This window comes from Ciconia boyciana, chromosome 1 (genome assembly GCF_034638445.1).
Source record: "Ciconia boyciana chromosome 1, ASM3463844v1, whole genome shotgun sequence".
Taxonomy (NCBI): Eukaryota; Metazoa; Chordata; class Aves; order Ciconiiformes; family Ciconiidae; genus Ciconia; species Ciconia boyciana.
This window is the reverse complement of record NC_132934.1, coordinates 101,857,143-101,869,413: the sequence shown is the minus strand read 5'-3', so window position 1 is coordinate 101,869,413 and position 12,271 is coordinate 101,857,143. Positions and strand designations below refer to the sequence as shown.

The following is a 12,271-nucleotide window of genomic DNA, read 5'->3' as shown; positions in this document are numbered from 1 at the left end:
TTCAAACCCATTAAAGAAATCAGTATCTCCTGGTAATGAAACTTGAATTTCCCAAAGAAGAGACAATTGTATATTATGGGATTAAACTACAAATTGGAAAGTAGATTTTTAAACATAGGTACAGGACACACAGAAAATTATATCAATTGTTTTCTAAATTCTGACTTGAACGTAACAACAAAGAATGAAATGAAAAACAATGGTCCCATAAACCCTCCCCTAGCCTTTGATGATGCATATTTTATTTAGTGTTTCTTCCTATCTGAATTAAAAAATAAAGCCAGATAGAATTCCCCTAACAGCGTGTGACAACTACAAAGCAAAATCAGAAACTCAGCACTGCAGAAAAATGTAACAATGAAAAATACCCTTTTTTTTCCTTTTGAAAGTAAGCTAGGGATCAATTTTATTTGAAAAGGCAAATCATATCACTGCACTCTAAAGCCAGGTAACAAAACATTAATTAATTCAATTAAAATAACATTTCCAGATCAGCATCCTAACATTCAAGATCTAGCTGAAGAACCTATCTAATTTAATCTTTTGTATGTTGGCTTAGAAAAGCTCTTGGCCTGGTGTTTTTCATTTGCTCTATTATTGCTTGCTTTTGATCACAGCCAAACTATAGCGGAATTGCAGATGCATTTTTGTAGGCTAGTTTTCTCCTCAGTTCTGTTCCATGATCTCCTGTTGTGTTAGCTGTTATTTAAGCTGATCATTAAGATCCACTCCAGTGTCTTTTTCTTATGATTTCTTTTTTTAACAAAGAAGTTTTTGCTCGAGTCATTTCATCTACAAAAGTTACCTTGGCTAATTTTTGTCACTATTTGCACTGCTAAAATACTAAATGGTAGTCTCTGCCTCCTTACATTCTCTTACCCTTTTTGATCTCTGCAGTGTTTTCCCCATAACAGTGATTTTAGTTACATCTGATACTCTATATTAAGTTTCAGTAGTGCCACATAAAATGTTTTAAAGTTCTGCAGATTTATATGCTTGCCCCTGGTCTGCCTGTTTTTACTGCTGTACACCATTTCTCAAAATTATTCCCAGAGTTTTTCTGTTGGATTGTACTCCGCTACATAACCATTTCCATTTGGATTGCAATACCTGCAGTCACATTTTGTTATCGCTTTCACTAACAAATGCATTTGGCAGAATTAAACTACTTAAAAGCAACGTCTTACTGAAAAATCTTGAGCATGGGATGATTTATTTTGCATCCATGCAGCATGTGGCAGGGAATTTCACTGTGCAAATCCTGCACAGCCCCTTCTGTACGAGTTAGGGCATGTCTGTTAGACAGGTGCAGTCCTCATTCAAGGACTTTTACAAACAGACAACCTGCACATCCACACACAGTTTGTGTTATTGCTTAGAGTTACTCCTACTGTTTGAAGCAAGAATTGCCACAGTGAATCAAACCCAAAGTGCTCTAATCCTGTAACCTGCGGCAGTAGCCATAGCAGATGTTTCAGAGGAAGGTGTGAAAGCTTGAAAATAATCCACTCGGCTACTTCTCTCTTTCATATTTGTTTTCTTCCTGTCCTCCTTCCTTCCCTAGGCCGAAATACAAGGTGTCATATCTCTTTAAAATTGTTATTGACTCCAGTAACTGGATATTATTTCTTCCTAAGAATATTCAACACCCCCCCCCCCTTTTTTTTTTTAAAATAAATCTTGTTGCAGTCTTGGCCAAGATGGTTTTCTGTGGCAATCAGCTCCATGGTTTAATTACACACTGTGTGATAAAACTATTTCCCATCTTTAAAATAGTTTTGAATTTCCCATCATTTAACATAATCGGACGTACCTTTATCTTTGTACTGTATGAAATAGGGGTGTACATTTCTGACCTAGACCATTCATTATTCAACATAGTGTGTTTCCAGTGATCATTTGAGCCAAATTTTTAGCCTAGATATAAGACTCACTGATGTGAATATCCTGCATTGCTCTTGTCATCTCTGCAGTAGGCAGATACATTTTCCTGTTAATCCTCTGGAGTAGTGGCTGTTTTAAATGGTATTCAGAGTCAGAGCTAAACAGATCTTTTCTGAGTGTTGTATACCTCTCATAACCCTAATCCCTATGTCTTTCCTTGCTACAGCAGTTACCATGAGCTCAGTAAAAATATGTATGCAGTGAATCAACAGAAAATACTCTGATAGTGGAGTGGGTTTTCAGCTGGGGGTATATCGACCTCTGAGAACGTGTGGAATACTTTAAAGAGATCTGTGAAAGATACCAAAGCGCAATGTGCTATACAAAAGCCACAAATGAGAAGTTTCTAACAAAGGTTGCATCTCCACTGGATAAATTTCAGGAATCCCTGCACTGAGAAACATTGACAACCACTGCACCAAAATATGCTTTACTGTTCCCAGACAATATTATACCAAAAAATAACCAATGCAATCACAATCACTATTAAACGTCACAAACAGATTCATCATTTATCTCCTAGATACTCCCTCAACAGCACTGATGCTTTAGGTCTATAAGAAGTTAATTCTCAGTCTTACTATGCAAGTCATTTGTAAATGCACACCTCCATTTTTCATAAACACACTTACAGGTGACCGGAGAACCAATGTGAGAAACAGCAAGGCACAAACATGTAGAGTTTAATACTCCAATTTGTTAATAAGAAACTGGGAGGAATCAGAGAGACAAGAAGTTGAAATCTAAGCTAACAGAAAGGCAGAGCTTACAAATCTCCAAAAAGGCAGCAATTTTTAGATTGATTACAGTACAATTACTTCTTTTCATTGGAAATTAAATTAGCTTATGATGAATGATGGGATGATGCTTTGAAAGTCCTATTAGGAATGAAGTGCAAAATATCACCCTTTTTACAGCCAAGATGGTAGGGCATACTCGTGTTGACTTCATCAACATAATGATTTTGAGCCTGAAAAAGTGAAATGCAAAATTTCCAACTGTCTGCCAAATGCATATTTGAAGTTCCTACTTGGGGTGGTGTGGTGGGGAAGGAAAGGCAGGAATGAGAGAGCTATTATATTAAGTTTTACAATTAAATGCAACCATTTAATTTAGAAATCTCTCTGAATTAAGCTGGCTTTTGATCCTCTGTACATCTAAATGCAAATTTTCATGCTTTTTTTCCACACATTCTCCGAGCTCAAATGACAACTGTTACAGTGAGGAAGAGAATACTCACAGAAGTAGAAAGTTAGACAAAACTTGGAGAGAGAATGTAATTTTATATTTATGTCTCATTCTTGTCCTTGGACCTTCCTCCTAAGGGTCTGCCATTGTTGTGGTCTGTGTTATACTCTGTTAACATTTCTATTGTTACTAACTTTCAGGAGGGTTAAATAAGCCAGAAAACCTCTTAAATGAACTTGGGCTCACCGCTGGATAAAAGCTGAACAGAGAATCTAAGAGAGTGGATGTATTAAAATACTTTGACAAAGACACATATCCTCATCTTCAGGGGCTACTATAAGCCAAGTAAATAGCAAGCACCATGCCCTACACTGAATGAGTAAGTTTGGGACTTTCTGTTCCTTTTAAACATATAACAACTCATTAAAAGTCATCACACCTCACACTGTTAGAGCCCAAAAGGCAAGTCTTTTTTTCAAGACACTCCTTCCTTTGGTCACTCCTTTACTCATTGGCTATTTGTCCTTGAGCATAACCTGAGCACATTTTATCTTTGTCCAGGCCAACACAACAGAAGACAGGGGCTTGAAGGGGGCACACGCAGGGCCTCCAACCCCATGCATCCTCTGAGAGCAGGGAATGCGTCCAGCTGAAGCTGGCAACTCATGTGAAGGCAATTCATCTCCACACCACTTGATACAAGTCCTATCACGTCTTTAAAACTAGTTACTGCATCTCCCATACGCTGGTGCAGGCTGAGCATGTTGGCACAACTCTTAGTAACTTGCTTCTTCACTTCTTGCACGTGCTCCGAGAAATTAACTACTTTTTCAACAGAGTATTCAGGCAAGGTACCCATATCAGGCTTCAGCCCAGCAAGATGAAGTTGCAAAACTCAAAGGAGAACAAGTATTATTCTTCTCACAGGGCATTAGCCTGTTACAAACCACATTAGCCCCCTCACTTTTTAGCCAGTCTCTAGTGAGATCAAATGTAAGAAACTCCAGATAAGGGAAAAGCTTGGTGGAATTCAACATGATGTACCTGGTTTCAGGCTGAGAACCAAATATGATCATGATGCATCCTGCCTATCAGTATGTTTCTCTCAGTTTGGTGATGACAAAATGTGCTGTTGTCACATTACACACAGAATTAACTCGACAACGATGATGCTCAACCTTATGTCACCAATTAGTTTTCAAGAAAATAGGTTAATACAGACCTCTACAGTACACAACCTCTTTTTCCTCTTTCTTTTTCTGAATGGCTGCCAATAATCAATTTATTCCATCGTCCCCAATTAAATGGATTCTTAAATGTCTAGGCAATATGCTTGTCATAGCACTCAGGTTGTTCAGAAACTATTGTTTCACATCCCAAATTAACTAGAAAGTCATTTGCATCTTGTTTTTAGCAAGTTAAACCTTCTCAGCCCCATACCCATTGTTTGTGTACAAGTAAGAGAAAATGGAAAATGTCTTGACATATGGAAAGTATGTAACAAAGTAAACAATATTAAGTCCTCATCCTGATCCTCCCAAAGCTTTGCTACTTGCCAGCATTTATATAGATTACCGGCTTAATCTAATAAACTCGAAATCTCCATGGATGGGGTATTTTATCCAACTGGCTTGAGAAAAGTCGGACCTGTAAAGTTCATCAAATGATTCACTAGATGCAATGCAATAAATCAATTCTCTATCTAGTATTCTGGAAGGAACAAAATATTTTATATATTAAGGCTGAATTCAGAAATATAGCTGATGAGAGAGAAATCTAGAATATATTTATTTATATATCATATAATTCAGTTAGTAGCAGCTTTTTGTCTTGCTAAAAATCAGATTTAAATGCACAATATTAAGGTGTTACCTTTAACAGAAATACCAGTTTAGTCCTTTTTGCAGTAGTGCTACAGATCCTGTTCTGATTATATATATGTACACATTTTGCTACGTGTAAAAAGTATTTCTGGAGGCTCATGGTTCTTTTTGAAATACAGGTGAACTCTGACTATGTTTTAAACTAAATGAAGATACATCATATAACATACTCTGTCAAAAGGAGGGACACAAGAGCCTAGATGTCCTCTGTATTGACAAGGAATGCTTGTTTATATACTAGAAATGTCTTTTTATGAGCTACTGTTGCCTTAGAAACCACTACTAAAAATGAAAATTTTGTCTCCATGGAACAAAAACATGCTATTCAGTTATCCCAAAATTTACCTTATCTTTTCCTGATCAATCTGAAACTGAGATCAGCAGTCGGATGTTCCTAGCTCTTAGTTCCTCCTTCCTACTCTAAAATTATATATTGCTGTAAGTTTTGCGATTCCTGATAGCAAACAGAGGCAAATCTCTTATTTCCTACCAACCCTCTTATCAAAACCATATTTACATTCTTTGTCTCAATAGGCTGGAGGACAAAAAAACCCCAACAAACTCCAAAGGCTTCATGGAAGTCAGAAAGCTGTTTTCTGAGATTTCAATCTTTTAATGTACCGTTTAAAGCATTCAACAGCTCTCTGACCAGTAGTGTCAGTCCAAAATTCTTGGGAAACATAATGACCTTTAACTGTGTTATTTTGGGGCATTTGTCAGTTTTTCCATCACTGCTTAGTTGAATATAGTCTCCAAAGTAGTGTTTCAGTGTGAGCACAAAATGTAGCCATTTTCTAGGTGGTTTCCTTTCCAGATCTTCCCTATCAGTGTTACTGCTTTTCCTAGACTTCAATTCCTGATTTTTGCACTGCATGTGGGAGGATGTGCCAATTGAAAGAATTTAAGATCTATTCTAAACCAGCAAGTAAAGAGGAATAGGAATTGACTGACAACAGGAAGACAAAGCAAAAGATGCCGATCATCTGACTCAAGGCTGTGCCTGCTCAGATGTGGTAAATTCACAAGGTAAGAGGGCCTTTCGGCTTATTTTTGTGAGGATGCAACCTCTTTTGCCACAGAGCATGACAGCTTGATAAAATTTGATTTGTCTTTTGCATCAATTTACAATTTTTACGTCTGGGAATACATTCACACAGCATTGACCACAGCATCACATATGTGTGCATATAAAATTCTAATTTTTGGCTTCTGATTGGCTTAGGTTGTCTTGTAGCTCTTGTTTCCAAAGCAAACATCCAATTGTACCATTCTATTTCTGACACCAGGACTAAGACAAAAAGGGGAATAAAAAATAATCACAGTTTCCTCTGAGCACTGACAGACAGTAGTGTATTTGGAGATGTGAGCCTAAAAATAATACTATTCAATATGCAGACCCACTCTATGGATTTCTTGTAGCTACAGGTACTGAGCTGTTATCAAGAAAAATCCCTGTGGAGAGGAAACACGAATTCTAAAAGCACCAGAACCTTTCTGAAAGCACTGAGGGTTTAACCTTCATATGGCAAAAGCACAGTATGGAACTAAATAGATGCTATAAAAACCTCTAGTAACACACGAGTCCTGCTGTTGGGAAGATGTTCATGAGGAGGAGACAGGTCAATGACATAACAATGGTCAGTGAAAGCTGCGAGAAGACATGAGATCCAGTGTGGGGTTCTATTCTTTTCTGTTACCATGAAAGACTGCTTAAAGGGTGAAAGTCTTCACTGAGTCCTCCACAGCCACTGTGACAAAAATGTCTTTATTTCCCCCCCTTTTGGCCATAATTGTGCTGTGTTCCTTTAAAAAAGCAACAGGACTATTGGACTCCCTACAGGGAACATCTACGGGACCCGCTCAAGGGGAGCAAGACCCAGAGGATGGAGCATATAGCAGGCAAGAGCATCCTGCAGAAAATTTGGCTATAACCAGATCGTACAGAATGAGTTCAACATGGAACAGGGACTGGAGCAGTCAGTCTGCCCTCAGGGATGAGGGAAAGACATTTCCCAAGGACCAGAGGTGACAGAATAGAATTGGGCAGACTCAGCCACAATGAATGAAAGTCTGGATATAAAGACCCACTTGCAAGAACAGAGGGGTCTGGGCTTGAAGGAATGAGTGACTTAAAATGCTTTAAATTTCTATTATGCCTGACTCTGCTGCTTTGAAATCTTCCTATTTACAAAGTTTCTAGTTATAATGAAACATAGCATTTTCCCACCTGAGTTTCAAAGCTTTTTGCTCTTCTTTGTGGAGTTCATGGTCGAAACAGATTGACCTTAAATGTCTGGCTGACACAGGGTCCTGCCACTGGCCATCAGCCTCTGTAACGTCCCCTCCTTATTTGCAGTATCCTGATGAACACGCTACAGATACCTGCTCCTGGTACAGCATGTGGTTGCAACCTTGGGGGACTGGAGCAATGGCTCTGAGGTGTTCCCCCCTACAACAGCTGCCTCACAGACTCTCATGTTAACCAGCTAGGTGAACTGATAGGAAAATAGTGAGCGTTTCATCAAAGCCTGTCCTATCTTTCACGAAAGTCCTTCGACACAGATATATTGCCATGAAATATTCCTTTTTTTTTTAACAACATAGCATTTCCTGATTAAAAGCAGCTCCAGCTACGATGAAAGAGGCAGGCACAAACTATTCTGAAAAACTAATTGTTCAGTATTGGTATCCATTAGAAATATACAGGATAAATAATACCCTAAGGCCTCAAATTATCATTTGGTATTTTTTCCTGAACCTAACTGGGAGAGACTGCTTGGCAATTTCCAGTGCCTTCCACCAGCTGAGCTGATTAGCCCATGATCAGTGCTGAGCAATGTAAGTTAACTTGCCTGTCACTGGGGGCATTTGCTGCCAGCTGAGCACACTCACACGGACAATTAGCAAGGCTCAGCCAACATGTGATAACTTGTTAAGCTGCAGTAATGTTTATTTTTCCTTTCAAGCCTCATACTAAGAAGCAGTGTGAAACAAAAGAGGTTTTGAGAACTAAATGAGGGAAAGCTCTCCTATAAAGGAAAAAAACTACAATTCCCCCCCCAGCTTGCATATTAATACTGATACAAAACCTTGCAAAGTGACTTGTTTTGCTCTAATCAGCTTGCAGTTCTGTGTAGACCTTGTTTTAAGAAGTGGAATTTACAGTGAATTTATCAGAACACCCCTATTTTAGGCTTAAACTTAAAAATTATATATATAATATATGTAAAAGATCTGTAATCCCATTACAATAGCTATACTGAATTCAATAGATACAGCAGAGTACTTACTACAATACAGTTAAATTATACAAGTTCCTCATTTTGGCCACACATCACTTTTTAAAGTGAAATAAAAAAAAGGTTGAAATAGGTTAAAAATAAATTATTTAATACTAATTTATTACCTCTATTAGAATTCTGTCACTGTGCCCTGTCATGGGAACATTCAAATTCTGTGCATTTTGCGAGAGTACTAATAAGAATGCACTCTGAAATAATTTTAGTTCCAGTGATAGGTATGAAAGTTACTTGAAATCAGCTTATAATTAGCTAAGAGTCTTAATGTTGTGGTAATAATTGTAACAGGAATGTAATTGAACATTTTGGTAAGGTGAAAAAAAGCTGTATCTGAACTTGTAATTTTATTAGCACCAACACACTCCTTTTCCTACTTTCTTCATACTGCAGGTGCAATTTACTTTTTTCTTCTCAGGCAAATTTGAACAAGCTTCTCCATGTTCAAGAATTTTTCACTTCAGTGGAAACCGCTCCCTGCAACACCACAAACCAACCAAACAAAAAACACATCCAAACCCCATCTTCCACTATAACAATTTACTTGCATCACATAAGGACTTTAAGTATTAATGAAACAAGACTTAAACCTTGAGAGAAGGGTCCTACATATCCTGTTAGACGGTAAGCTTAAGTAAAATAAAATGAAAATTTGAATTTATGAATGCAAGGCTTGACACCATGCTTCCAAAAGTGGAATTGTTGAGATTCTCTCCTCCTCCATCCCTGCCTTTTAAAAACATGCCTTTGTAAATGAACACAAGTTAGCAGAAGGGGAAACGATGTGGGGGAAAAAAAAAAGCCAACAAAAACCAAACACAAAACCCAAATAAGAATGGAAAAGGTCTCCCACTTATACCTGCATATTTGCTTAAAAAAACCCCTTTTGCCAAAGTTTATTATACATCCCTTACACAGCCAAAAATCAAAACAACTTCCCTTAAACACATTGGCAGTGCTATTAGACCACATGGATGGAGAATGGAACAAAGCCAATTCAAACTACTATTCCTATGGCATAGACAAATCTGAAACTGGAATAAAAGAGGCACAAGGCAATCAACTGTTCAAATTAGATACGACAAACTTACGCTTGTTGTGTAAGCAGCTTCAGGATCGTCCTCTAACACTCGTGACAAACCAAAATCAGAGACTTTACACATGAGGTTACTGTTGACCAAGATATTACGGGCTGCCAGATCACGGTGTACGTAGCCCATGTCTGAGAGGTACTTCATGCCAGATGCAATCCCCCGCAGCATGCCAACCAGCTGGATGACTGTGAAGTGGCCATCATGCTTCTGCAAGTAAAGATGCAAGTTCAAAAAACACAGCTAGTTTTCATAAATTTTGTACTAGTGATATTAACTACAGCTCATATTTAAAATACATTTGTAACCCATCCAGCCACCTGTCCGCTGCAAGCTTGTTTTTTTCAAGTATTTAACTTGCTCAGCAGTGCAAGCTATCCCATCTCTCACTGTGCAGCTTATCCCCTTTTCTTCCACATTTTCACACTCTCCACAACCTTTCTACTGACAGCATTTAATGTCTTTTATCCTCAGTTACTAAGAACACTTTCCCCAAACACTATTTTTTAATAGAAGAATGACAACACAGAAAAATCCTCTCTTCATCTCTTATTCCATGGCCTCAGGAAACAAAAAGCCCTCATTTTATTGCCTCAGCCTTGATTGTCTGCACAAAGTACTGCTGTTAGCTCACTTTTGGGTTTTTTGTTTAAACAAACCCAAACCTGGAAAAAGTTTGGGGCTTTACCTCATGTCTGTTCTGCACCTAACACCATATAATCTCTGAACAGTAGATTAAAAAGGAGATTTGGGCGCAAATTCAGGGGCCATGTGTAGCTTTTCCAAAGTCTTCCTGGCTGACTAGGCCCGTTAAGCCCAGACCCATGAATGCATTAAGCTGCTTAAGTCCTGCTGAAATCTATTGAACACGTAAATCAGAGTTATGTTGTTAACCACGCTTGTCCATCTGGTCACTGTTGGCGGGCCTCAGTTTCCCATCCACAAAGTTCTGCACCTCCTAAATCAGAAGACTCCCGAATTATGTGGCAGTAGGGACCAAGTGAGTACCTGTACAGAAATCTGATTATGGGCTTTTTGCCTGGTTTAGGTCTGCCCTATCTACCATTTACAGCAGTATTTTTGTGACCTCAGCTGGCAGACATTTAGCTTCTCATGGATTATTCAGTGAGCCAGGCTTTTATGTTAGCAGGAACAGCCAAACAAAAACAAACAACTCTTCCCTGCAAGCAAGTTAACTTTCCATTTTCTCTTTCAACACCTTCAGCATTGGGCTACAGACAAGTAGCAGTGTCCTGATCAGCATTCAGGACATTTCTATTGCTTGGCTCATACATTTAAGCAAGATGATTTTTGTAGGGAAGAAATTTACAGTAAGTTCAGTAAATTCATTAGATTCAGCAAAGCAATAGGCTGAACTGTATGGATATGCTTAACTTTATCCCTGATCAGCAAAGTATTTCAGCATTTCCATCACGATTCAATAATTTGGGGCCTATATCTAGCTAGTCAGGATATCTAGCTAGTCAAGACACAAGAGTGATAACCTGACATTCGACAAAAGGCCATCCCCTGTTATGGGCCTATCACATTCCCTATCACAGGCCCCTACCGCAAGAATAAGGGCAACCTCTCAGAGTCCAAAACACGCCAGTGACAGATATTTTACATAAAAACTTTCCATCTAGCAATTAAGCAAAGAGAGACAAAAGAGAATATTCTTAAATACTTTAAGCCTCTTCCAATAAAGGACATGAACCCTATCCAATATTTTATGTCATGAAGCCACACAGGATTTGGGTTTTGTTTTTTATTTAATAATTCTAAGTGTTCAATTGACTCAAAATTTGTTAAGCTGGTTGCAAACAGTTAATACTCTTCACACTTACCCTGTATGGATAACTCTTTTTAGCTAACAGTGGAATTAGGGTTTGGAACAAAGCACCTATGACTTACTTTTGCAGAACAACCAACCAAGCCCTCATCACCCCCACAACAAAGCATCAAACAAAACTAACCCCCCAAACCTCTAGATTTTACCTCCTCCTTATCATCATTAACAGCTCCTTTCTTTCAACAAACCGCAGAATCATCTGCAACACCTCCCTTAACCTTTTGTCCCCTTGGATCACAAGCATTAATTCCTTCCTTTTTTAATTTGTGCTCTTTCAAATCTAGACCATGCTTGACTGATTTTTCATAAAACATAACCTTTTTCTGCTCTTTTGAAATCTCAGTATTTGCCTTACCAGTATAGCAGAAGTGCCTGAGTTAAAAACAATCTCATGCTTTTGCCATTCTCTCCCTCCTCCTTTCAAATTTCTTTGGGCTTCTGCCTTGACACAGAAAGTTCAAGCTTCTTATCTCCACCTTTAAAGGAATGACAGACTTGCTAACATACCAGTTGCAATTTTATTCTGTCCTCCTTCTCCCTCTGTATATTTCTCTGAATCCTCTTCTGCATCTGTTCTCCTCTGTCCCTTCTCATGCTTGGTTTGATATCATTTCATTGCCAGCCTTGCAGTTGGAACAATGACATTTTTCCTGTCAGCAAAACAATCTTCTCTCTCTCAAGCCTCTCTGTAATCACTTCTGCATCAGTTTCCATGCCAGCTGTATTCCCTTACAATCTATAAACTGTTATCTTCCAATATATCAAAATATTTGTCTGATTTAAGCTGATCAGGACAGAGACTATGGGCCATATTTAACCCTTGGAAAATTCCACTAAGTAAGTCGGTGCAATTATACCAGGTATGAATCTGGCCTCCTATTTTCAGCATTTGCAAATCCCCACGTACATCTGTGAGTCAGACCAATCCTTTGGCACCTTTCCATTATCTCACTTCATTCGCTTGTCATATAGGGACATAAACCACTCAGCTGAATGATATGGCGGTTGTTATCCAGG

The 12,271-nt window shown here is 38.4% G+C and overlaps 1 protein-coding gene across 13 annotated transcripts in view; it reads right to left on the bottom strand.

Annotated features, from left to right (window-relative positions):
- The window catches only part of EPHA6 (EPH receptor A6), a 532,004-nt gene that overhangs the window by 53,813 nt on the left and 465,920 nt on the right, over positions 1–12,271 (bottom strand). For all 13 annotated transcript variants that reach the window (XM_072885203.1, XM_072885210.1, XM_072885220.1 and 10 more), the window contains one exon: positions 9,403–9,612. In XM_072885203.1, coding sequence (XP_072741304.1) covers positions 9,403–9,612 — 210 coding nt within the window. The remainder of the gene's footprint in view (positions 1–9,402; positions 9,613–12,271) is intronic.